The sequence below is a fragment of the Prosopis cineraria genome, unplaced genomic scaffold (assembly GCF_029017545.1).
Source record: "Prosopis cineraria cultivar Desert tree isolate PC_DT_omini unplaced genomic scaffold, ASM2901754v1 PC1057, whole genome shotgun sequence".
NCBI classification, from domain to species: Eukaryota; Viridiplantae; Streptophyta; class Magnoliopsida; order Fabales; family Fabaceae; genus Prosopis; species Prosopis cineraria.
Window position 1 is genome coordinate 1214 of NW_026556382.1, and position 26801 is coordinate 28014.

The 26801-nt window shown below is 31.8% G+C and overlaps 1 protein-coding gene and 1 pseudogene across 2 annotated transcripts; both read left to right on the forward strand.

Moving 5' to 3' along the window:
* The first annotated feature begins 3396 nt into the window (after positions 1-3396).
* Positions 3397-11932, forward strand: LOC129299154 (probable choline kinase 2; annotated as a pseudogene).
* A 3984-nt stretch (positions 11933-15916) lies between these two features.
* LOC129299155 (uncharacterized) lies at positions 15917-18411 on the forward strand. 2 transcript variants are annotated; one of them, XM_054937607.1, is made up of 4 exons: positions 15917-16165; positions 16338-16518; positions 17043-17218; positions 17730-18411. In XM_054937607.1, the coding sequence occupies exons 3-4, from the start codon at positions 17108-17110 to the stop codon at positions 18180-18182; spliced, it is 564 nt and encodes a 187-aa protein (XP_054793582.1). In that variant the 5' UTR covers positions 15917-16165; positions 16338-16518; positions 17043-17107; the 3' UTR covers positions 18183-18411. The 2 variants fall into 2 exon arrangements, with proteins under 2 accessions (XP_054793582.1, XP_054793581.1); XM_054937606.1 differs by lacking the exon at positions 16338-16518 and having other exon boundaries at positions 15918-16165.
* The last annotated feature ends 8390 nt before the right edge of the window (positions 18412-26801 follow it).

The window sequence follows — 26801 nt, forward strand, 5'->3', positions numbered from 1 at the left end:
ATAACTCTAACTCAAGCTGCATATGATGAAAAGTAAGCCACAAACAAACTTGCAACTTGTAAATGATGATAAAGAATAGTATGTCCATACCTGATACTGGTTGAACAAATATTGTACCTTAGTTTAATTTTGATAATAACAAATTAGAGAACATTTTATATTGAACATAATTTAATTAATCAAAAAATGAAAGGTATAACTGCTATAAGCATATCTCTTAACTATCTTCACATGTTAAAGATTTTTCATTGAGTACACAATATTGGTTTGAACTTCGAGAGAATGACAGAGAGATTTCAAAAGGATAAATTAATTCAACATAGTTTCCAAGTGTTAAATTTTAAAAATTTAACAAATTCAACTCTTATTTTGTAACTTGTTATAATGAATTTGTAAATTGTTTGTTTAAATTTTAATATAGTTAAAGAATAAAATAAATTTATTTTCCCTATTAAAATTTAAATATAAGTTACCATTTATCATAACAAAATTAGAAAGTGATAATGATTTGCAATTCCTAGAATTTAAGTGCTTGAACTTAAATTGAATTGATTGATTAATTTTGAGGCTTTTCAGCAATTCTCCCTTTTTGTGTTTTTTCATGTTTTCCAGGTTACAGTACTTAAATTATTTCTTTATTCATACTGAAATTGAGTGCTGCACTTTGTTTTTTCATTCTTCCCATCTCCATTACACCTACCGAAATATTATTCATATTATTGTCAGAATTTGGGCTCTTGTTCTTCATAAAGCTATCTTCTCTTCAAAGCTAATTCCTGAACTAAAAGTTGTTACTTTTGAAACTATCTCATTTCTTATACAAGTTTTTATCTGAACTGAATTCCTGAATTAACTGAGCCTTACTCCAGATTCCTCTCAATCCTGAACTAAAATTTGTAATTCTGAAACTAAATTATGTTTTCAATGGTTGAAGGTTTTAAGAGATGAATTGGTCCTGTTCCTGAACTAAAACTCCTTTTATTTCGAAACTAAGACCGATCGTCATTTCTCGTGGAAGTGCTGCAAAATTCCAAAATTAATTTATCTCTATGCCAAATTCATATCTTGTTAATCTTAAACCTCTAAGTTAAGCTAACTTCGGAATTATCAATGGGAGAAGGATAAGTAAGAGGACCTCTCATATAAACATTAATGTCAAATTAAAATTTTTTTTAACACTAAACATCTCAATTCAGTACTCATTCTTTTATGTTTTAATACTAAAATTTTAATTTCATATTATTTTTTTATAAGTTCCTACTTGTTATTTTCCATTATCAATTATAAAGTTCTCATTCTCTCAATTCAGGAGCTATTCTTTGTCACTTCTGGAATTCATAATTTTATTTCATTATAAGTCACAAACTTTCTTTTGTCAAATACCTACATATATTTTACTTTATTTCAAAACTAATACGGAAATATGTTTCAAAAGATATTAGGAAGATTAATTGAAGTCTTATAAAAAAAGTGAATTACTATAAAATCTATTAATAACTGTATTATTATTTTTCTTAAATCGATTGATAATAAATTTTGTAGCGATATTAATTCTCTTGTGTAGTGGTTTAATGTAAGCCGGAAATAAGGGCCGAGCCTGAAAAGTCGGATTTGGAAGTCCTGTTTTTAAATAAGAGTTTGGGCTTTAAAAATAAAATTTTTTAAAGTAATCAGGTTTGAGGGTTTAGCCCTGATAAGCCCTGTAAAAAGGGCTCGAGCCCAAGCTACCTACCTTTTAAGCCCTGTTATATTATTATTATTATTATTTTTTTAGTGAAATATATGTTTTGAAACTAATGACCTGCTTACCCGATCCTATATGCATTATATTATTATAATTTTAATTTATTTTAAATTAATTTAATTAATTTAATAAAATATCAGTATATAGTATAAAATTTATGATATTTTTTATTTTTTTTATAATTATTATATTTGTGTATTATAAAAAATAAATATTTTTTTTAACCAAGATTTAAATTTTATTACTAGACTTCTAAATGTATGTTGTTTAATTTTTAAAAAATTATGAAGATTTAATTTTTTTTAATTCAAAATATTTTAATTAATTTATAATGTTTCATTTTATTTAAATTTTTTTATTTTTTTAAAAAAGGGCTTGCAGGCCAACCTAAGCCTCTTCATATAAGGGCCGAATTTGAGAAATGAGACTCAAAATAAAATTGAGCTTTAGGACTCAGGTCCTTAAAGGCCAGGCTCGCCTGTATTATCCCAGCTTTAGTTTAATAATTTTTCAAAGTTGTTCTCTTTTTTATTATTTTTTTTAATATGGAAAATTTTTCCTTTTTTAATGTTTTTTTAAAAAACTAGAAAAACTTATATTCAGGTCTCATAGAAAGAAGTTTATTATCTAGAGGTCCCATAAATTTTATAAATATTCTCAATTTTAAATTTTGCTTATTGACAATTCGACTAAGATATTAAAAATGAAAAAATGGGTATTTATATCTTGTTATTATAAGTTATTATTATTTTTAGAAGTTATAAATGATCGTTTTATAATTGTCAATATCTTTAATTAAATTGTGAATGATCAAAATTTAAGACTTTTTAAAAAATTTATAGCAGTGTTTTTAAAGCCGGACCAAACTAGATGGTCGGATCGGTCTGACCATCGACCGGTCTAGTTTTCAGTCTGATTCATATGAGAAAAACTATTTTAGGGGGTTGAGCCGTTTCGAATCGATGGTCGGACCGGAAATCAAAATCAAGCCGGGAAACTGAATTCGATTTTCAAAAATTAGACTATTAAAAAATTTTTTTTATTTTTTATATCAAATTTTTTAAAAAATAACTAATTTTTTCAATCATTTGATATTATATTGTATCATGTGGCTTGTTAAGTCATGATAAAACTTAAAATATTTGATTTTTTAAATTAAATAGTAATTTTCATATGTATTTCTTATATTTAAATTATTATTATATATATAATTTTTTTAATTTAATTATTATAATTATCGATTTGATTATTAATTCAATTCATTGAACCATTAAAGGGTGAATGCTAACTTTTTAATTTGATATTAATTTGATTTTTAAAAACATTAATTTATAGCACTCTCCAAAATAAAACTTCCTTATTTGGGCTGAATGTATTTTGTCCCAAAAAGTAAGCCTCTTGTGGCGCCATACTATTTGACGAACTTCGCGGTGCTCTCCTCCCGAGTTCAAATTCTCATCACGCATGGTGCTTCTCTCTCTCTCATTCATGGTATGATCCGGAGCAATAACATCCCCTGACACCAAAATAAAATACGCTCACTGGATTAACAGATTCTTCGCTTTCCCTGATGCGCTCTTTCTCTATCTTCCACATTTGGCTTGCAAATCTCACGCACGCCCCGCCCCAGAATTCTTCTCCATCTTTCTTTCTCTCTCTTAAATCCCACCTCCCCGCTTTTCCTCCTCCAACAGTAGCAAATTTCACGGCTACTCTCCGGCGGCGAGGTCCTCCCGTATGTGGCCATCGTAGACCCACGTCGCCGTGATCTGTCTCCGGTTGCCTTGCAGTTCTTTTCAGGTTGGTATTCGTTCATTCTTGTATTGCCAGAATTCTTAATGTTTATGGATTTACGGGCATGCCGCCTGCGAAGGCGGCCCGTTCGGTTCTGAAGTAATGTGTTGAGTTCTGGTTGGAGGATGAGTTGGATGCATTGCGAGATGTCATCGTTGTTAATCGCGTTCTTCTTGTATTGTCGTATCTTGATCAAAAGCTCATATTTGGACAATTGACATGTTTTGCCAGCTTCCCGGTAGTGGTTTTCAAGACATTTGTTGTCATCTCATCTCATTTTTAATTTGATTAAGAAGAAATTATATCAAGAAGCAAGTTGCAAATGAAAGGATAAGGAATCCTCCTTCGTAAAAGACCAAAACTGATACAAGAAAACAAAGGGGAATGAAACATGCAGTCTTTCTACAGAATGCTATCCAGTTTCTGCACTACTCTCATGCCTGCAGTACAAATATGGATTATATTTAAGTACATGTCTTTAAATCTTTACTATTGAGTTCTCCAATACAAACTATATGAAAAAAGAATTTGGAAATCTAATCATGTGATGCTGGGTTATGAAGAAATCTACCAGTTATGCTTTTATTGAGGAACTTAATAGCAAAAATGTAAATTAAACCAAGTTTTCCTCCAGTGGGAATTATTTGTGCGTGGTCTATGAATCTTCAACATGTTGTTTGGATTAGTTCTATTAAGTATTGCTGTCCAAATTAAAGATTGACTTTTCTGAAGTAGTCTTAAAATTCCAAAAGGTTTTCAAGGGGGAAATTTCTTGCGTTGAAGAGAATATGAGAATGAAAATGGGATTATATTTGCAAGTATGTACAACTAAGCATGTAGATTCCAAACTATCCTATATACTTAGTTGTGTCAAGGAGAGGCCGGAAGAAGAGTTTCTAGTTCATTGACGTCTCTATCAGTTAGATGCATAAATAATAAAATTACAAGAATGCATTCCCCCCCCCCCCCCCCCCCCCCCCCGGGACACAAATTTGATTCCATGCCTGTGCAGTTTACCATCAAGCAATGAACCACCAAGGCTGGAGTCAGCTGGTAAGAATGCCACTTTCCCCTGAACTGAACTAAAGTTTTGAACTGGGCTGATCTGCACAGGGTATCCACATATCCTCCTAAAACCTGATATTGCAACCATCACCAATCTTCAGAGAGAAAGAGATAACTGATAGAGCTATATCCCTGAGAAATAAACTTCCAAGGAATAATGAGAGTAGCAGTAATCATTGGGTTGGGATGCCACGAGGATGCCACTAATTTTGATTCAGACCACCGTTGCTTCAAATTAACCAGCTGCCATGAGGAAGTTGATTATGGAAAAAAAAAAATCATAAAACGTATGCTTTTGAAAACAATCTTTCGGACGCCAAATTACCAAGGCCCAATCCCTCTTTTGATTTTCAATTCACTTGATCTCCTGAATAACGAGATGGTCGCTTCCGATTCTCCCACTTCAAATTTTCAGAAACTTTTATTATAGGAATATGAGATGAGCGTTAGATTAAAGTCTTGAATGAGGGTATAAAAACCAGACCAGCCAAAAGAGGAAAGGGGCTATTTCCAATTATCAGTGCTTAGGTACATAAGAATCCGTGCATACCTAAAGGAGGTAACTCATGGATTAACTCGAAGGCAAACTCTTTAAGTAAGACAGTACTGATTTCATTTTGATTCAGTTGAAAAGCTGGATGTGCGTCAAGAATCAATTTAATCTTTTCCATATCTTTTGGCTTATACAAACATGTGAAGCTAAAGGAAATAAAAGATATCAAACTGAGTTTCTTATCATTTTTATTGCTGAACTAATTTCAAGATTTTCTGTTTTACATCTTTGTAGTTGATTTTTAATCTTGCTGCTGCTTTTGAAAGAAACATCAAATACTTACCTAACGTTCTGGTTTCTCCTGCCCCCTCCGGATCCCCTTCTCTCACATCTTTTTTCATGCATCACATCCCTCAACTTTATATACGTTGTATGTTAGCAATTTTAAAATTCCAGTAAATTCAAGTTAACTGCTTATCTTTTATTATTTATTTTCCATCTTGTTCTTTTGATTTTTCCTGGGCAGGGAGGGTATTTTTAGGGACAATAATGGGGTAGAAGGGGAGAGGACTGTTGCCCTGCTCCATAAGTTTGTGATTGTGACCTTGGATGTATATTGATGGGGTGATGGGTTGTAGTAATATGACTAATATCATTCCTTTTTTTTTTTTGGGGGGGGGGGGGGGGGTAATCCCTTCTTTTCCTGGCCAGGCAATCTTATGTGAAGGGATCTCGATAGATTCAGTAAACCCTTGCCTCGCTCTACTACTTGAAGTTGTGAAGTCTTCGTGATGGGTGCTATAGAAAGTCCTGTACATGACAAAGCAGATTATCTTCCAGGCGAAGCAAAGGATATTTTGAAGTCGTTGGCCAGTGAATGGGATGATGTTCTTGATGTCAATGCGTTGCAGGTGATTCCTCTTAAAGGGGCCTTGACAAATGAGGTATTCCAGATAAAATGGCCAACAAAGACAGAGGAAGCCTCACGAAAAGTCCTAGTAAGAATTAATGGGGGAGGGTGTAGACATTTTCTTTGACAGGAACGATGAGATCCGGACATTTGAATGTATGTCTAAGCATGGGCAGGGGCCTTGTCTGCTAGGACGGTTTGCTAATGGTCGTGTTGAAAGAATTATCCAGCACGGGTACTGTAATTTGCTTTCATTATTATCTTCATGCTCATTTGCTTATACATCCTTTGACACTTGAGCAATTGGTATTTGAGGGTTCGAGAATGACAACGATAGAATGAATGCAGCATAAAATTGACATAATTAGTGAGAGGATCAAAGGCAGGTCTCCTGCATCATGTATCACAGTAAAAATTTAGGCTCTGGCTTACCTTACTAGCATTACCACAATTCTGAACTTCTTATGCTTTTGATCTTTCTCAAATGAGAATAATCTGTTTTACTCCTATGTGAATTCCTCAGACATTATCGGCATCTGATCTGCATGATTCCAATATCTCTTCTCTTATAGCGGGCCAAAATGAAGGAGTTCCATGATCTTGACATGCCTGGTCCAAAAAAGCCCACCTTGGGACAGATTACGGTATGTGCTTTGAATAAAATTCATTTTAAGAATTAGTTGCATGTGTATGTCTTTAAATAGGCATGTTCTGCTTCCATTTTTCAATTACAGTTTCTCAAAATCTTAATGCTTCAGAACTGGCTTGGTGTGGCCAAGAGTCTGTGTTGCCCTAAAGAGGTTGAAGCCTTTTTTTGGATACAATTGAAAAGGAAATCTCTATGTTGGAAAAGGAGCTTTCAAGTGCTCACCAACGGATAGGGTTTTTGCCACAATGATTTATACATATGGTAACATAATGATTGATGAAGAGACCAATTCTTTGACAATCATTGTGAGTTTTTCTTTTTACTAATCAGTGAATTTATGGTTGCTATCGCCAATGGGGGAGAAATAAACTACTCTAATTTTTCTTGCTGGACCTGCTGTGAAGAAATAATAATTTTTTTTATATTTAGAAATAATAAGTTCTACTTCTATCCAGGCTTGTCAAGTAATACTTGTAGAAAGAAGTATTGTTTCTTATACATGGATTCTGCCCCTCGTGCCTGGTATTGCACTGATCTGTTTTCCAGTTAACTGAACTTTTTTCAAAATACATGGAAGATTACCCTCTTGCAAAACCAATTAAAGAAGGATTTGGACAATGTGTAAGAGGCGCTGTTTGAAATCTACTTTGCATATTTTAAAACCCAGACCCGTCTTCCCTCAACAAAATAGAAAAATTGATAAAAGAAAGATGGAAGAGGTAAGAGAAGAAACCTAATCATCATCCTGGCAAACCAATATGGTAGATGTGGGAGTAAGACTATTGGTTGTCATAATTATAACTTTGATAAACTTTGTTGTTTCTTGTTGAGATTTGATCCTACATTTCAGGGTCAAATTAAAATTTTAAATAAAGGAACATGGGACATGAGAAATTTTTTTCTTGGTGACTGACTATTGATATAATTTTGATATGAGCATGCAATGTCAATTTATACATCGATTAGGACTTGAAGTAAAATACATTCTTTTTTATACATGTATATATACATGTTTTTAATATTGTAGGAGAAAAATATGTGTTTGTCGTGAGCTTTCATACTCACCTGTGTGGTTCATCAATCTTTACTGATTTTCTCATTTGTAAACATTCTTGTTGTGAGAGATTGATAGGTCATAGAAATCATTTGTAATTTTAATGCCAGTCCTCTTGTAAAGGATTATGAATATGCAAGTTATAATCCTGTTCGTATGACATAGCAAACCACTTCTGCGAGATGGCTGCCAACTATCATACAGAAACACCTCATATTCTAGACTTTAGTAAATATCCTGGTATGTGTCCTTTATATTTTTAATGGTCATATTGTACTATATGTCCTGCGCGAAAAATGACCTTTATCTGGCTATTTCTCAGCAGATCTGGAAAGGCGGCAATATTTTGTTTATGAATATCTGCGTTCTTCAGGTATTGAATTCTCACATTTCTTTTAATTTTAAGGATTGTTATTAAATGTTCATTGAATTTTTGTTTCATTATACAAAATGCTCATTAAGATTTGCTTGTATTTCGTCATCTATATAAAACATGTTTCACACTTAATTTCCCCCACTCATACTAAAATTATTGGACATTAATATAGTGAAGAACCTAGTGAAAGTGAAGTGGCGCACCTAGTGCATGAAGTTGAGAAGTATACGCTCCCAAATCATCTGTTTTGGGGCATTTGGGGAATAATTTCGGTATATTCACTCTCTCTGTAGCATGAATTGTTTCTGTCTCTAGCATAAACTTCTCATTACTTTAGATGCATGTGGCTTGAGTCCTTGGATGATGGGGAGAAGTTAGTCAGTATATCTGGTGTATGTATTCACACCAACACATGATTTGGTAGATTTTTTAACTAAACTTATAAATCCTATGTTTTTATTCATTAAAATCATGTCTACTTAACGTCAATTATCAAGCTATTATTCATCCATATATTTTTTTTTTATTTTTCATCTATATAATATATGACACTTTTCAATTTTAAGTACCCCTCATTAAATCTTCTATTTTCATCCTTATTTTGGAATGTTATATGCATTCTACTCTCATTCGACTTCATTGTGCGCCTGATTACATTGTTTTGTAGAATCAGACAGGAAATTATTCTTTTCATTTGCTTTCAAATTTCAAATTTCAATCTGCAGCTTTCTAGCCCCCTTAAGTCTTACGTTCAATGATACAATACAGGATTTTTTATAGAAATTTGTTATACATTGGAGTCTGGAGTTCAGAAGTGATATTTCTCTGTGCTTCTCCAGGGTCATGTAAATAAAATCGACTTTGACTACAAGGAGTATGCAACGCAGAGGTTTCAGGAATACTGGTCAAGGAAACCTTTTGTTTGGGCTCTGTTGGTCCTTCTCCTGAAAGCGTTATTGACGATACCAGTATGTAATTAGATTTGAGGTTTTTTTTTTTGGGTATTTCTGCATTGTGAATAGATGGTTACTCATAGAAACAGATAAAATTTTGTGATGTTCATATGTGATCTCTCTAAAAGTAATTTCACGTGAACATTTTACTATTTGTATGCCTGTTTACGACAGATTATACTGTTGATGTAAATAGGTGTTTGATTTTAGCATTAAAAGCAATAACAAAATAGGTGGCGACCCATTGTTAAATTGATCCTGTGCCTCTCATCGCTGTGAGATATAGGGAAAGCTTGTCTTCTTGTTTTATTCAAAGAAATGCTGCAATAAAATTGTTGTAGTGAAGACTGAAAAAGTAACAGTTAAAAACGAGATTAATGATCTGTGGTGAAGGTTTATAATCGGAAATTTTGCTCCCTCTTTTGTTATTAAGGGATAAAGTGGTATGCTTCTGCCAACAAAGGTCAGTCTAGTTGGTAAAAATTTGTCCTATAACTTATGACATCGTGAGTTCAAATTTTATTATCAATATGAAGATTTTAGTGATGGGCAATATGTAAGTACTTTTATAAATTTTCTTTAAATTTGAAGATATGTTCTAGCCTTCATGAGCTTGGAATCCAAATCACCTTAAATTTTTGTTTTTGTATTTTTGTTTCTAAAAGAATAGTGTGTTTGTGTGTGTATGTGTCTCTCTCTCTCTCCCACTTGGTGCTTAGCCCTTGTCTTATTTTAGGGGGGCCACTTTATCTTATAGGTATATAATCATTTTTTTGATGGGTGCTTTATAGTGTTTATGTATTGTATCATGTTATGTTTTGAGCTTTTCTTGGATGCCCTAGTTTCAAGTTATCTTATCCCACAACCATGTGTAAATTTTTACTCTATTCCACATAAAACGACCCGTTGTTATCTGTTTATTATTACTATTAATTTTTTACATATACTAATCTCTTGCTTGAATTCTTTTTTAATTGCTTGACTACTGTTTTCAAAATTAATATGGCATGACACCTTCATCTTTTTCTCATTATTTTTTTGCAAAAAATTTAGTACAAATTTATGTGTTCATGCATGTAGTGAAAAATATCATCTCAGCTTTCAAGGAAATATGATTTCGTTTCCAATAGTGTGGGTGTATCTGTGTATTTGAGAGATTTCTTCTATGGCTGTAATAGATAATGTTCTGTAATTTACAAAGAATGTAAAATATCACATTTCTTCATTGCTAACCAATTACATTCTTTTACTCCCTCCCCTGTTACATTAAAAATTAAGTTATAAGTTGTTACATTAAAAGGTTGAGTTAAATTAGTTAATGCTTTTAAAGTAGAATTACTCTTAATGATGCTCATTAAATGGAGGATGATGAAATAGTTAAGAGGTTGTTTAGTGAGTTAAGAAATATTAAAACAAATGGCATTTAGAAAAATCAAAATGAGAAATTTGCATAGGGCATTACAACAAGGACTATGGAAGAGGGGTTTGTTGGTAAGGACAAAACAGTATTCTCTTCCGTTCTAGAATGTTTAGAGTTAGGCAACTAATTTACCAAGATAAAAAAAAAAAGAAGAAGTTAAGTTTGTTATTGGTAATGAATATGTATTGATTTTTCTAAAATATCTCATTTTAATAATCTATATTGGAAGCTACCTCTATTGATTGCATATATTATGTGGGTAATCAATGAGATAGTTTGGGGGAAAAAATAATAATATAGGAGACAAAGGAGATTAGCTCTGACATTTGGAATCGAAACGAACTCATTATATATCTCGGACTAAATGGAATATTTTGGATAATTTCTCTAACCACAAACTTTTCTACTAGAAAAATTATTTCTTTAATACAACTATCTGGCATTTGCTTTATCAAATTAAATTCAAGCATCATCAACCCAATTAAAAGCACTTCTATGCCTTTGCAAGCGTGATTATTACTCCACCCAATTTTATTCATAATGCACTTGAATAAAAGGTTTTGTGGCCCTTTTTATAAGGTACCACATTGATATTTATCAGGAAAAATTACACCTAGGTTTCACAAAAGAAAATTTATTACTAAGAAATTTTATAAAATTTATAAAATATTTTCAAGTCTCAAATTCTGCGCACTTAAAACTTAATAAATGGTATTCACAATTAAGCAATATGTATTTACAACTTAGAAAAAATGATAGCATGTAATATAATGATAGCTTGTAATATAGCAAGATGTAATTGTCCGTTGCTCAATTGTTAATATCCTTTGTCAGGTTATAAATGTACAAGATTTAAAATTTAAAACATTTTGTGAATTTTACAGGATCTCTTGATAATAAATTTTCTTCTATAAGGCCTAGGTGTAATTTTCCCTATTTATTACAATTTTTTATTTCATCCTTATTTGAGGGAAGAAAATAGATTTTTTTTAAATGTGTATTTAACATTGTTAAAATATAAAACTTACCTAACTTTTAGATAAAGTTAATAAATTTTAATATTTTTTTTGTTTCGTTCAAAAAATGCTGAAAGTGTCTTTATAAATAGGGTTGGAGGAGTTCATGAAAACTTTATACATATACATGTTCTTTGTACGCATGTAGGCGTGTGATGTTCATGTTAGGGTTTGGTTTCCATTGTTGCAGTGGAGAAATTGATGACTAAAGAAAGTACAGCGAAGAGCCACCATCATGGACACAGACATTTACACTCGAGGAGGTTGAGGAAATTTCTGAATCTGGCCATGTTTAGGTCCAAACACAGGCATTAGCACCAAACATAAAGACAGACAGTCTCTTTGCTCATCTGTGGTAAGATTTGTGCCTCAATCTGAGTGTAATGAGGCTATCCACTAAAAAAAAAAAAAGAAAAAGGAATACAGTTCAATACTGATTTGTTTGATTGTTTCCATAACCAAGTGTGCATGACTTGAACTGTCTTATTGCTTTATCATGTCATTAATTAAATAATTAATATAGAAGCAGAAAAATGTGTACGAAGATGAAAGATTTTATTGATTATATTGACAAATCATTAATGCAGGATATAAAAATGCAAAAACTTGTTTTAAGTTATAAATTTCATTTACCTATATCTATTGAATAATTATTAATTATTAATTTATTATCTGAAAAAGAGAAATACGCATGCAGCAAGAAAAGGCCCACCATGGATGACACATCAGCTAGATGACTTGGCTTAATATCACAACGACATGTCATCACATAGATAGTTACTTTTATGCTCATTTTGTTAAAAATTGCAAAGCATTTTTCAATTCTTTCCATGTTTAAAATATAAAATCTTTGGATTTTTTAAGAGTAATTACTCCTTTCATTAAAAAATATAAGATATTTTTAATCAAATTATACTCCTAATAAGTTAGTTAATTATCTTTAAACTAATATCATCTTTCTATATTTATTCTTATGAAGATTTGTTTAGTAAGGATGTTTTTGAAAAAAAAAACTCAATAATTGTATATTGAAAAACTAAAAATCTCATATAATTTTGAACATCAAAATCAATTTTTTTAAGGGAGGGAGAATTAAGTAATGATTTTTGTAAAAATTATTTTAAAAAATATTTAATATCATTAATATTTTTATATTTATTTTTGATTAAGTTATCTTATTAAATAAAGATAAATATAAAAAGAATTGCTAATTTTCAATGATATCAACTATCAAGTGAAAATAAGTTAAAAATATTTTATAATTTTAAACATTTTACAAAATTATATTAAAAATTATATGTTATTAGAACAAAAATAATTAATGCATATAAATATTGATAAATATTTTAAAATAGAATGGGTTATAACTTATAAGCATAGAATGCAAAACCGGAGAACTAGCCAGTTGGATCAATAACCTGATGAACCAATTACTTATAGTGTGTTTGGATTAAAAAATTTACAACTAAGGTTAGGATTCAACTGAAGTTAGCAAATTGAGGTTAGAAGAAAAGTCAGTTGATATAACGTGATTTATGTTTGGATATCATTTTTTTTCAAAAATCAGTTAGATAAACTGAAATTTGTTTAAATGATTTGATTCAAAAACTAGTTGAAATGTTTAATGACAAAAATAAGCATGAATTTTTTTACCTTAAATATTAAATCTTAAATATGCATGTTTATATTTTTTTGACTAATTAATAAGTAAAAAATATTAAACTTAAAATCAAAACTTGTTATAAACTTGACTTAATTAATTAACCATGTTTATACTAGGACTCGACGAGATTTGAATTAATTAACCATTTGTTATAAACTTGACTAGTACTCAAACACAATATACTCACGGAATAACAAAACCATGGATGTAATTGAAGAGAAGGAGGAGGAATGAGATCATAACATATATATATATATATATATTTTACACGAATGTCCCTGAATCAGAGACATATCTCTCTACTTCAGCAGCAACATACAAATATACAAACAACAGTATTGTATTTTCATCTTTTCATATCATAGGCCATCCAATGGTAATGGATTCGCTGTTCTCTCTGAAACCTTATGGTGTCAATGTCAAGCCACCCTTATCCCTCTTCCTTCCTTTCCCTCCCAAGTTCCAGTCTCATCGTACTCGCTTCATTCCTCAGTCTTCCTCTAAGCAGGTTAAGATTCAGTGCGAGTTTGAAGGGAAAGTGAATGGCGCTCTTTCTGGCGACTTTGACCCCCGTTTCATTGACTGGGTATATGCATATATACTGCTTAATTAGCTTGCCTTTCTTGGAGACATATCTCTCTATATATAATCTAGAGGAGTCCAAGAAGCAACCTTAGCACAAGTCTTGGAACCCAGCATGCATGTTCTAGTCGTGTTCCAATACCTTGGGTCCTTAATTCTGTTCCTCAGCCACGGCGAGTAACCGTCCAGCCAAAACTCCTTATAGGCCCTGTTGAGAACTTCCACGCCGCCGCCCTAGCTCATCATGATGAACCCTAACAACGTCAAGCCAATCAGCGTCACATGAGAAGCAGCATCACCACCAGGTACAGCCACAGAGTGCATGCACGTGGAAGCATGCTCCAATGAAGCTTGTCGAAGATATCACCAGAACCACAAAACCTATGACTAGAAGTGGTGTCTGTAAGAAGTTTTCACATGTTTTACTAGTCCTGGCCATCCACAGTCCTGTTTGTAAGAAGTTCAATGTGGAGATCTTGGTGCTTCAATTGAGGTGGAGATCGATCGAGATTAGGTGCTAAATGTAGAGCTTGGAAGGTGAAGCAAAGGAAGGTGGAGCAAATCTGGAGGTGCAGCTCAGTCATGAGAGGAAGAAAATAGCACACACAACAACATAAAAAAGCCAGACAGCTCATGGGTAGATACATAAAGAGAGAGAGAAAGCATAAAAATTCAACATCATTATGCTTGCAACGGCTTCTAACGCTGACGTTGATGCTAAAAGCAAGGTCTTTAGGCTTCCAGAAAAAATGATCGTTTATGGTTAACTGAGGTTGAGATTTTTTCCTAATCCAAACAATACGAAATGAACATTTTATATCCTAACTTCAAATTGGCTAATTCTAATTGAAGTTGAAAGTTAATCCAAACATGCACTTAGCCATTCTGAGGTTGATGAGGGCATTTGGCTTTGGTGCTCATCATTGGACCATTCAAACTAAAAATATGGGTGGTCCAAATTTTAATGCTTTATTTTGATATTTTTATTTTATATTTATTATAAAATCTATGAAATTTTAATAAATTTATTTTATTATTAATTTAAATACGCATAATTAATCTAAATAATCTAATTTAATATTTAATTTTTTGATAATTTTTATAAATTAATTATTCAGATATATTTTGAATAGTTTGGATTTAATACTAAACTTATTTCAATTTTTTTAAATTTTTATTTGAAAAATTAACAATAAAATCCAACCAAAATATATAAATGACAATCAAATCCCCTCAAATGTCATAATTCATTTAAATTTTTTAGGAACTTTTTTGACATTAATGATTTTAGATTAATGACTAAATTTCTCCTTGTTTAAAATAAAAAAAAAGGTGTTGCTCAATTTTTTTAGAAACAACTTTTGTTTAAATGATTACAACTTTTGTTTTGTGAATCACAAAAATTGAACAAGAAATTATAATTTTTCACATGAAATTTCTTTTATAATTTATAAATAAGTTCTTAAAATAACTAGTCTAAATCAAAACTTTAATTCTGTGAGTAGCAAAAATTAAACAAGAAATTACAATTGTCCATGTGAAATTTTAGTTCAAATCTTGAAAATAATCAGTTGCAATTTTTATTTAAGTAATTATAATTTTTATTAGTTGTAAATATTGAACAAGAAATCACAACTTCTCACATAATTTTTTTATTATTAAAATTCAAGTTTTGAAAATAAATCATTTACAACTTTTGTTAAAACAATCACAATCTTTTTCTATAAATTACAAGAATTGAACAAAATATTACAACTTTTTATGTGAACCTTTTTTTTAATTTTAAACAAAGGATATTTTAGTCATTTAACATTAAATTATTAATATAAGAAAGGTACTTAGAGATTTCAAAGAAATTATGACATTTTAAAGTATCTAATTATTATTTATATATTTTGATGGAATTTTATTGTTATTTTTCCTTTTTAATAAAGATAGTTTTTAAACTAACACTTTAAAAAAATTAAGAAAAATGATAATTTAAAAATTTTAAATTTTAAATTTTCATATTATATCTAGATAATTAATTTATAAAATTATAAAAATATTTAATAAAGTAGATTTATTAAAGTTTATAATTTTTATTTTAATAAACATAAAATAAAATATAAAAAAATTATAATATATACCGTTCAAATTATTGACGCAACTGTGAGAGGCTTTGAACCGGTTTCCCTTTTGACCTCCGAGACTTCGAAACGGTCTCGTTTTGTTTTTTTTGGTTAAAAAAATAGGCGCTCTCTCCCTCTGAAATCGGCGCAGGCTCTGAAATCTTCCTCGCCGTCGTGAACTCGTGGGTGTTTGCTGCCGCCGAGCTGCTTTTGTCTTTGTCCCTCTGAAATCTATCTACCCGCCTCGCCTATCGTCGTGGACTTCCTATCGTCTGTTGCTTGCAGCCCAACTCCATCATCGTGCTCTTCAATTTCCGGAGTTAAACTCCATTTCGGTTTGCTTTCTCCCTCCCACTGACTCTCCTATTCTTCATTCTTCTGGTTATTGTTTGTCTTTGACCTACTTAAGTGATTCACAGTGCATCTGAGAATTGGTAACTGGTACTAATTGTATTGTAAGGAATAGTTGAGATTTTATTTGAGGTAATTTCAGGAGTTTTTCCATAGGTGATCATAAATTGCTAGATGAAATTGGAAGATAATAAATTGCAAGAATGTCATCATTGCCCTTCTTCAATGGCTTGGAGGAGTCGTCTGAATCAATTGGCTTACTAAGACATCTTCGTTAAAGCATCTGGAACAATGCATATTTCAAAGATTTCAGATGCTCTCACTGATTGTAATTTAGGTCCGCCTATGTCTAGATTTATTTTAGATGTTCTCTTTCGTTTTATATCTTCATAACTTTGATCTCAAATTATCATATCAAATAGGAGCCCAAGTGAGTTTATGTCAACCTTTAAGGGCCCCCTTCTTTTTACAGCCATTAAAATGAACAAATGTAATCTGCAAACAACTTGAAAATGAAAATGGGTTTATTATTTATTTATTTATTAAGGGAGTTGGATTAAATTTGCAAGTGGCAGACTAGTTAACGTATCAGATTGGGCTTACCAACCATGCTTGTGATTCAATGCCATTGCTGTTTAGCATCTGTGATTTCCATGAAATGGTATCTGTTGACAAATTGCAATGGATTGAGAAACAAAAAGATTTCACCGCCTTGTTAGAGTGAGTTTCATAATTGAAAGGGAAGCTTATCCATGTGTATAATAGATCACAGAACCATTTTGTTTTAGGTTATTCAGAATTTTGTATAGATAATGGAAATATGATTTCTTCTTACTTACAGGGAGCTTTTTATTTCCACAGTTGTAAATGGCACAGGTGAAATAGGTGTTTGCTGATTAGAAGGTTTTATTGAGTGTCTAAGAAACATGTTTAGACAAGCTTTGGGCAACCTTTGCAGCAAAAGTATGTATGCTTATGAAGGGAACCGAGTTAGGCCTTGGATTTATGCGCCCTCAAGTTATTTCCACAATGGGAAGGTAATTTCTCTAGCTCTTGTTAAATTCTTTTTTTTTTTTTTGTTTTTATTATTTGCCTACTTCTTAGTTAGATTTAGCGTCAGCCTTCTTTGTGCAGCATTTGGTCATAGTTCATGTGTCAGCATATTTTTGGCAACTGATTTTTTCTTTTGCTTGGTTGTTCTTTATAATATGTGTTTTTTGTTTTGTTTTGTTTTCATTTAGCACATTAGTAGCATCCAACAAGCCACTCATTATTGGGTCCCGATTTTCTCCATTGAAGAGGGGAAAATGATTCATTTGAACAAATTTGTGTCATTTAGTTGAATTTGATGGTTTAGAGCTCTGTTTTCATTAAAGAAATTATGCTTAATAGATATTGATCATCTGGCTAAACTAAACAGTCAAAGTTTATTGAAAATAATTATCATGTAACATTCTTCTTCCAAAAATGAAAGGATCGTTAGATCTCTTTATTTGGAGTGTTCTTGTTGACAGCTGTGCTAACTTCTTTTACGTATATTCCATATAGGTTCACATGTCACCACGGAGCTTTTTTGGCGTAGAGGATTTCCTTGATGATGACAACAGCCGGCCTTACACTTATCAGAAAGAGAAGAAATCAAAGAATCCAACTAAGCATGTCTCATTCAAGCAGAGAACAGTTGCATATATGGAACCTTTCACGCTTGATGTGCTTATCTCAAAACGCTTTGTAACAGCTTCTATCACTCATAGGATGACAAGCAAACAAGTTGCAGTTGCAGGCACCAACTCTAAGGACATAAAAGCCGTCCTTCGGTCTCGTTCCGACATACCGGCATGCTTAGCGATTGGCCAGATTTTAGCTGAAAGGGCAAGAGAAGCTGATGTTTACACTGCTTGTTATACTCCAAGAGAAAGGGACAAGTTTGAAGGGAAAATTAGAGCTGTGGTTCAATCCCTCATTGATAATGGGATTGATGTCAAAGTTTATCTTGACTGAGTTAGCTTATTAAATGTGCAAATATTATTAGTGAAGTTCTCTAAGTAGCAGTTGGCAATGAGCCAAAAGAAGTTCCTGATATATTGGCTAGTAGTGATATAATCCTCTTGTATGTTCGTTCACTCATGTCAATTTAGTCTAAAGGTATGTTTCAACTATGACAATGTTGATTATCTTTTTCCTGGACTGATTTTGTAGTTGATTTTATTTAACAAATTTATTTAATTCATTGCAGTTTATGAAATTAGAAATGGGAAGTAACAAAGGTTTGCTTCTAATGTATAAAAGGTGGGGAAAGTGCCATAGTGTAAAAGTTTATATGTGCATGTGCATTTGTGCTTTGCCGTGTGGGTGTGTATTGTGTGTTGAGTTTACATGTTGATTAACGTCCACTATTGCTCATCCTTTTCAAAGCTGCTCTTTTTCAAAATATTATTTGGTTACTCAACCCAGTAAACGGTACACTCTTTGCCTTGCAAGTGGTTTTGGAAAAATCAATAGACACATACTATTCCATGATTCGTTTACTAGCTTTTCTGGGAAATTTCATGTACACTTGGATCAGACTACTCATTTTGCATTGAAAGTCTAACAATGCTTTTCTGAGTTGAAACTTAGTGATGCTTAGCCTCATCAGTCGTTTACTATCTCTGTACTCGTCTATCGAGTACTTCCTCAAACACTTACGTGTTTATTTTAGATATGCGTAGTTGTTTACGCTTTGCTATATTTGTCTGCTGCAAGTTGTTGTTGGGGAAAATGACAATTAGAAACCTAATATGAACATTAATTATAATTAGACTTTGAATTTTTGGAATCCCAAGAACAGAATATGATTTTTACGAGCAATAAAATATTTTTTGTTGATTGGTTTAAGATTTACCATTGATTTTTATAAATTATCAACTAACGTTACAAATAAAACTAGTAATTCAGGCGGGTTGGGTTTATTTGGATTGAGTTTGAAGTATTCTACTCTTTTAAAAAAGCCCATATAGCCATGCTCGGCTATAACTTTTTTTCGTTAGATTTGGGCTTGGCCAAAATTATTAACTTTATATATATATATATAGTTGAAAATTTTGGAGGTCGGGTTTATTCGGATCGAGCTCAATTTGAGCTAAGCTTATTTGGATAAGGCTTAAAGTATTATACTTTTTTAAAAAAGCTCATATAGCCAAGCCTAACCCTAACTTTTTTAGAGTGGGTTCGGGCTGGTTTGTTGGGTTTGACTCGAATTACCGGCTCTAACTGCAAAGATTTCTAAGTATCTTTTGTTAATTTGCCAAGCGATTTATTTATATATTAATAGCAAAAAATCATAAGTGATTGGCTTGATATCCATGACCGACTTATAAGTTCCTAACTAATGTTATTAATAATCTCAAATATATTTTTTAGATTTTCTAAAAGGTTTATCTTTATATTGACAACAAAAAGTCACAAGTGATTGGCTTGTAATTTGCAATTAACTCTTGTAAATTCCTAATTAACTTTAAAAATAATATCAAGTGTATTTTATTAATTTTTCAAGTAGTTTATCTGTCTGTTGATAGTAAAACATTAAAAATCAAAATTAACTCTTATAAATTTTCAACTGACATTACACATAATCCCAAATGAGTTTTGTTGATTTCCCAATTGATCATTTGTATTTTTTAATTGCAATTAAGGACCATGGTCTATTATTGAAATTTTAATAATTTAGAGTTTGTAATTATAATTATAATTATTATTCTTATGGGTTTCTAATTGTTATTTTTCTAATAAATGTATTTGGCGCACTCACCAACTGCAAATTCACTTGAGTAACAGCTAGCAGCCTAGAACTTGTATCCAATGACTAGTTACTCAAAAAAACTAGGGAAAATTTCACTTAAGATCCTTTGACCAAACTTAATAAAAAAGAAGACCCAATAATATTGATATATCATTGCACGATTGAGGCATTAAACCAAATGATAACATTGCCCTCATTGAAAGAAAAAAAGATGAACATAGATCAAGAAAACTGATGATGCATTGAAGATGATAGACACCTCTGTCGCCAGAGATGAATCTCTTTATGATATGAACTAAGACGTTTGAAGATGAGCAAGACCTTTGTTGACTTCTAGGACTTAAACTAAAGGATCAACTCTTGTATATGATTAATTACAAGTAAGGATCATTAATCATAATTACAAATCTTATGATGCAAAAAATAGAAATAGAGATCTGAATTTCTCTAAGACCTGAACTAGGGCATCTAAAGATCAACGACACCTTTATCGCTGGAGTTCCTACACAAAAATCATTTGACGAAAGCAGAACTGTGGGTAATGTGCGAAAAAATGGACAGAGAAAATATACATGTCATATTAATAGGTCTTTGATATACTGGTATGATTTCATGTTTATTGCCTTAATGCATGTGGCTAATTACCTTATGATAGCTGTTAATTTCCTTATCTCACTTGTTTGTTACAACATGAAAGAATTCTAAGTACAACATATCAGTAAGTCTATGATATACCTGTATGTCTCTAATATACTCATATGTGTTTGAAAGAATTTCAAGTAAAACATATCGGTAACACATGCTTATACTGGTATGATTTCATGTTTGAATGACTTGTTTTGTTACCTTAGTGTGTGTGGTTAATTACCTTATGACAGTTGTTAATTTTCTTATTGCACTTGTTTGTTATAATGAGAAAGAATTCCAAGTAAAACATGCTCATAGCGGTGTGATTTCATGTTTAAATGACTTGTTCGTCACCTTAGTGCGTGGTTAATTACCTTATGATAGTTCTTAATTTCCTTATTACACTTGTTTGTTACAATATTGACTGCTTTCTAAGTATTGGTTTAATATTTACTGAGGGAAGAACAATGCCAACCAAAAGAAGCTACAAGGTTAGAGGTAGTACTCGATCGGCTAGTGACTCGAACAAGGGAGATTCTTGGTCGGAATTTCAATAATGGAGGTGTCACTAATCTTTAAATTTGAGAGTTTGAAAAGCTTAAGTGTGTCATCTGTCCTTATCGAAGATGCGTGCAATGATGGGTGAAATAAGAATTTCTCTAAGTGAAAATTTCCCATTTGCTCAAGGGAGATTCTATTGGTTCAGGTTTGAAATAGAGGTATCACTGATTTTCTACACGTTTACAAGACGTGTGTGTCATGGTTGAGCTAACAAAACTTTTTTCTTTGTTCTTACAGTAAGGGGCAATACTATCATTTAGCCGTGAAATTTAATCTCAAATCAGTGGCCCTACCGTGTAGTGATATATTAGTATTCTCAGGGTCTTCTTTTTTGTTAAGTTTGGTCAGAGGGTCTTAAGTGAAATTTTCCCAAAAATCTATAAGTAGGAACATCCTTTAAAATCTAGACAAATGAGCTTATAGCTCATAAGATTGTTTTTTTAAACTCATGAGTTGATTTGCTAGAGTTAAATGATTTTTAAGTTTTTATCCAACAATTTTGACTTAATTGACGCAAAACCTCACACAGTGCAAAGTATACCTAGATAGTCAATATACATCGATTATAAAAATTTTAATATTAAATTAGACCCTCCATATTAAATCTAGACCATATTTAAAATAAAAGATTTATTAAAATTATTTTTTAATTTTTATAAATTTTTATTTTAATAAATATAATATGTAATAATACTTTAAATCTAGACCATTCAGATTAAAATCTGGATGGTCCAGGGCATCATTGTGAGAATCACTTAAACTAGTTCCCCACCTTACCCCATCATATCAGCTGATTTGTGACTGCCTTCATATATTTATTAATAGATGCAATACTTTTTTAATTATAAAATATAAGATATTTTTAGTCTTTGCTTAGGACTCATTATGTCATGGCATGAGGAGAGATCATGTGGGGACTGACGAGTATAACCCTTCATGCCACATCTCTCCTAACAAGCATGGCGGTGTAAAGATATATTAAATGGCAAAACAAATAAGTTAAATGATTTGAAGTAAATATATATAACTAAGAATTTAATATAAAGTTTTAGAAATTTATGAAATTTACCTCATATATAATTTACATAAGGTAGTAGCATCATTATGATTGAATAAGTCAACTAACACCTTATGGTTGACTTGGTTGACAAACTCAGGATTTGTGCACATCTCTGTAGGGAAAAGGAGCATTGCTCCTTCTTGTGTTTCTACATAAATCCTAAGCAACTTCTAGTGTTTGTCTAGTGCATTGATAGGATTCTTAGAGGTTGAAAGCTTAGGATCTTGAGATTGACACCTTGGATTTGTCTGAATTCTTAGCATTTCCCTTCTTCTACTAGTCACTGATGCTTTCATAGCCTCTGGTGCTTTTTTTCTCATGGCTTATCAATAGGCTAGTTTTCCACACATAGGTAGTCAGAGACCAACCAAAATACATGCAAGAGGAAATTTAAATTTAAGTTATGAGTTCAATTACTTTTCCTTTGAAGATGGTGCTGAAATACATATGAGATGAACCAGTTATGCTATAAAGCTTCCTAGTACATCTACTACTGTCCTTGCATCTTTAGTAGGGTAAGACAAATTATAATTAGGGTCCTTAGCCATCTTCAAACTAACTTTCACTATCCCTTTAGGGATGTTCTCATTGTGAATTTGGATTTGGCCAGCAATGTTGTACATACATGCTAATGCAATCATATGGCCATCTTCTGCCGAATAATCAATGTCGGTTTCACCCTAAAAAAAAGAGAAAATCATTATATAATATGAATAACATTAAAATGAATAAGGCTAGTAAAATGAATAATATTACCTCAAGTAGTAGCTAAGATGGGACTGTGCAACTGTCATTCCCAATAGGGCTAATGTTGCCCAGCAAAAGCCCTAACCTATGCTGATTCGGTAACAAGTCAATAAATCTAGACTATTCTTTTATTTGTTGTGACTATGCTTGGATTTGCCACTTTTGTTCAGCTAGCTTGTGCCTCAATTCTTAAACCTCAGCAGAAGAAGTGGTCTTTTTATTATATGTGACCTAAAGTACTCTTTTCTTGTGATGCCAAAGCCAACACCTTGGAACATGACCAGGATGGTTACTATTCCCTAATGCTTTCTCCAAGATATTCTCATTAGTAGTAAGAGTTCTTGCTGATGCCTCCTTTATTAGAATCTCTTCTAAAGTAGCAAAAGTAAATTGAATAACTTGAAAATAGAAAAATAATAACATTATATCATTAATACTTATTATTATGTCCATGTAACATCCTGAGCTTTTAATCTAGAAACTAATTGCTAATTATAGGATAAAATAGTAAATTAGTGGATTAATTATATGGTGGTAATTTTAGATGGTAGATTGATGTTTTGTTGTGTTGGACTAGTGTGTTAGTAGGATCAAGTGAAGGCACAACGATTCAAAGGGAGTTGCATGAGCAGCTGAGAAATTACCTTTATTGTGCCATATGTCGTGGCATAAGCTGCATGTGTAACATTTGCCCCGAGTGTTATCCAAAAATTACACAATTTAAATAAACTAAGTATGGTTAATGAGTTGATCCTAAAACCAACTTAGGAAAGAAATCATTTAAATCACTAAATAAATACACCATTGCAAAATAAACATTTAAAACCTTTATAAAAATTTATAGGTTGTACCTATAGCACATAGAAGCAAGCTAGGCGAAAGCGAGATAAGAAGATGCTATCATGACAGCATTAAATTATTGCTATGACAGCCCTCCTGGGCTAAATTTTGAGAGATGCCATTCTGCCATTCAATCTTTGATTGAAATGATTTTAAAACTCATATATCATTTTTAATGATTACTAGTAGTGTACTAAATTTTAAAATGATGGCCGGATTAGAGTTTGGACACTCTACAAGATTGGATAAAGTTGCTATCATGACAGTACTTCTGGATCAACTTTTAGAGTGTACAATTTCATCTTTTGACCCCCAATTAGAGCGATTTTAGAGCCCACATGTCACTTTTAAAGAGTACTATTAGCATACCAAATTTTGAAAAGATCCAATACACGAATTGAAATTTATGCATTTTGCAAATTTAGCAACTTTGCTGTCATGATAGCATTAAATAGCTGTCATGATAGCACCTCTAGATTAACTTTTAGAGTGCACCATTTCTCTGTATGATGTTTGATCGAGGTGATTTCAAAGCTCATATGAAGATTATAAAATTTTTTACTTGTGACCTAAATTTTAGGAAAATATAACAGTTGAATTGAAATTTAGATAGCCGGATGCAAAAGTGCAGCTTTTTGATAAAAATCATTTTAAAATTGTCCAAATCTCATCCTAATAGTCACAAACTTATGGGAACACTTTGGACACGTCAAATAGAACTAGGAGTACCTGACAGAATATTTAAATGATAGAAAAACCCCTTATATCAAAATTTAATCACTTGAGTGCCATTTTTCAAAATAGATCCTAAAATTCCAAAATTTTACAAATCACACCAGAGTGGCCAAAAAACAATTCCAAACATTATATACACATATGAATACACACGTTAAATATTTTCATTTAGCTCAGAGATCTTCATGGAGCCCACATACCCACTCTTTCTATCCAAGGTGTATGTTTGTCCATAGCACACCATTTACAATGCAACCACTTTGTATTTACTTATAGAATCATATATATACTAAAATAAACATTTGCTTGTAGTAGAAACTTGGTCTACCAAATAAATCCATTAAAACCACATACCATAACCAAGTTTCCTAGCCATAAGTCTACAAGCAAATAAAAATTCATATACAAGCAATATAATCTACACATATTCACACACACACATATATAATCACATCCTATTGATACCCTAATCCTAAATACATTACAATAGATTTGTCAAAAGAAAGAGATTGTAATTCTTTACAATCCACAAACAACCCCTAGCTCTACTTCTTTCCCCGTCTACCACTAGTTCCTTTGCCTGGACTAGGAAATATTGAAAAGAAAGGGGTGAAATAACCACATTTTTAGTAACAGAGTATTATTACAAAGTAAGTTATAGTCAAATAAATGAATAGTAGATTAAACATAACATATAATTTAATTATTTAAAATTCATAAATGCATGACATAGGACTATATGACCTTTCCTGACCGACAGAATGCCCCCTGGCACTCTTTAGCTCGCAAGTAAACCTTATACCCACTTGTACCTCCATAGGCACAAAACATAATTCAAGGCATGATTGAATTCACCTAACTGCCTGTGCTCCTTTGATGTGAATTTAGAGCAGTCAAAGCTAACCCCTTCCTATAACTCGCCTAACTTACTTTCCATATGAGGGCTACCTTGGCCTAGGCACTCAACCTCATACTTCATATGTTGAATTCCCTCCTCCACTAAAAGGTTTCGAACACTAAATCCATAAACCACTTTAGTACATTGAGCCTACAATATGAAAGGCAACATTGAGTACTGGTAATGTGCCATAAAATATCACAAGTCTACACCTCCCCATTGGTGAATTCCTACTGAGATCATGACTTTCACTTTTGTCTACCTTTCTCGAGTATTGACCATTTCAACACTCTAAGGTAGTATAACAAATATCACTCCTCCCTTAAGTGGTTCCTTAGCCTATCTAAGGTACCAAACCCAGTTACACTTCCTTAAGCGCAACTTTCATTCTATATAATTACAATACATGCAAATAACCTTGTTTTCATAAAAACATTATTATTAAACAAATAGAAAGCATATATGCACTATTATTCAAGTAGTACCCCATAAGTCTTTATAAAATACAATTAATTACATTTAATTATTTAAAATATAATGCATGATAGCTAATAATATTTATTCAAAAATAGCTAAACAAAGTAATAAGAAATATAAATTTCTCTGTTACCTTAACCTTTTATACCAAAAGGATTTCCCCTTGTACAAAAATGAAACTTGGCTTGTTCTTTATCCTCCCATTAAGTTCCACCAATAATTCCTTACAACATATAAGTGATTTATATCACTTTTTATGGCAAATAGCATCAATGAAGACTATAACTCATACCATACAACTCAGGTCAATGAGCCATAATCCATCATAATGGTCTATATATTAAACCAACCATTCACATAGTATTACTTAACCACCAAAACTATTTATTAGCTACCACTAGGCTAATTTCCAATTCATATAATTTTTAATCAATTAAAACCTTCACTTAGTGTTATCAACTTTCATAATTAGCCCTTATAATGGAAATCAAAGCTTAATTTAAATCTTATTAGATTTAAATAGAATAATTATAACTAAATCAAAAGGCTTAAACCATTCAAGAGTGAAATCCAATCTCTTAGGTTTGATTTTTGCCCTAAAACTCCCTTTTTCATCTAATTGCCCACTTAAAATATTATAACACCATATAAAAACTCAAAACAACCTCTATAAGACCTAAGGAAATCAAAGCTTACAAGAACAAAGCTTTTGGGATCAAAACCAAGAATTTCCCTCTTCTAAAAACTCAAGAAAACCAAGAGGGAAGTAAGAGAATTGATTTAGGGAGTTTACCTATCGTATAACCAAGCTTGCAACAGCCGCAAAGCCTTCCGAATTTGAACCCTAACTCCCTCTCTTCCTTTTCTCTTCTCCTCTCTCTCTCATGCTCTTTG

Bases quoted from the DNA above. Each gene is read 5' to 3' on its own strand.
- LOC129299155 (XM_054937607.1), top strand. From the start codon at position 17,108: ATGTTTAGACAAGCTTTGGGCAACCTTTGCAGCAAAAGTATGTATGCT. The intron at 17,219-17,729 runs GTAATTTCTCTA...TATTCCATATAG, and splicing joins GTTATTTCCACAATGGGAAG to GTTCACATGTCACCACGGAG.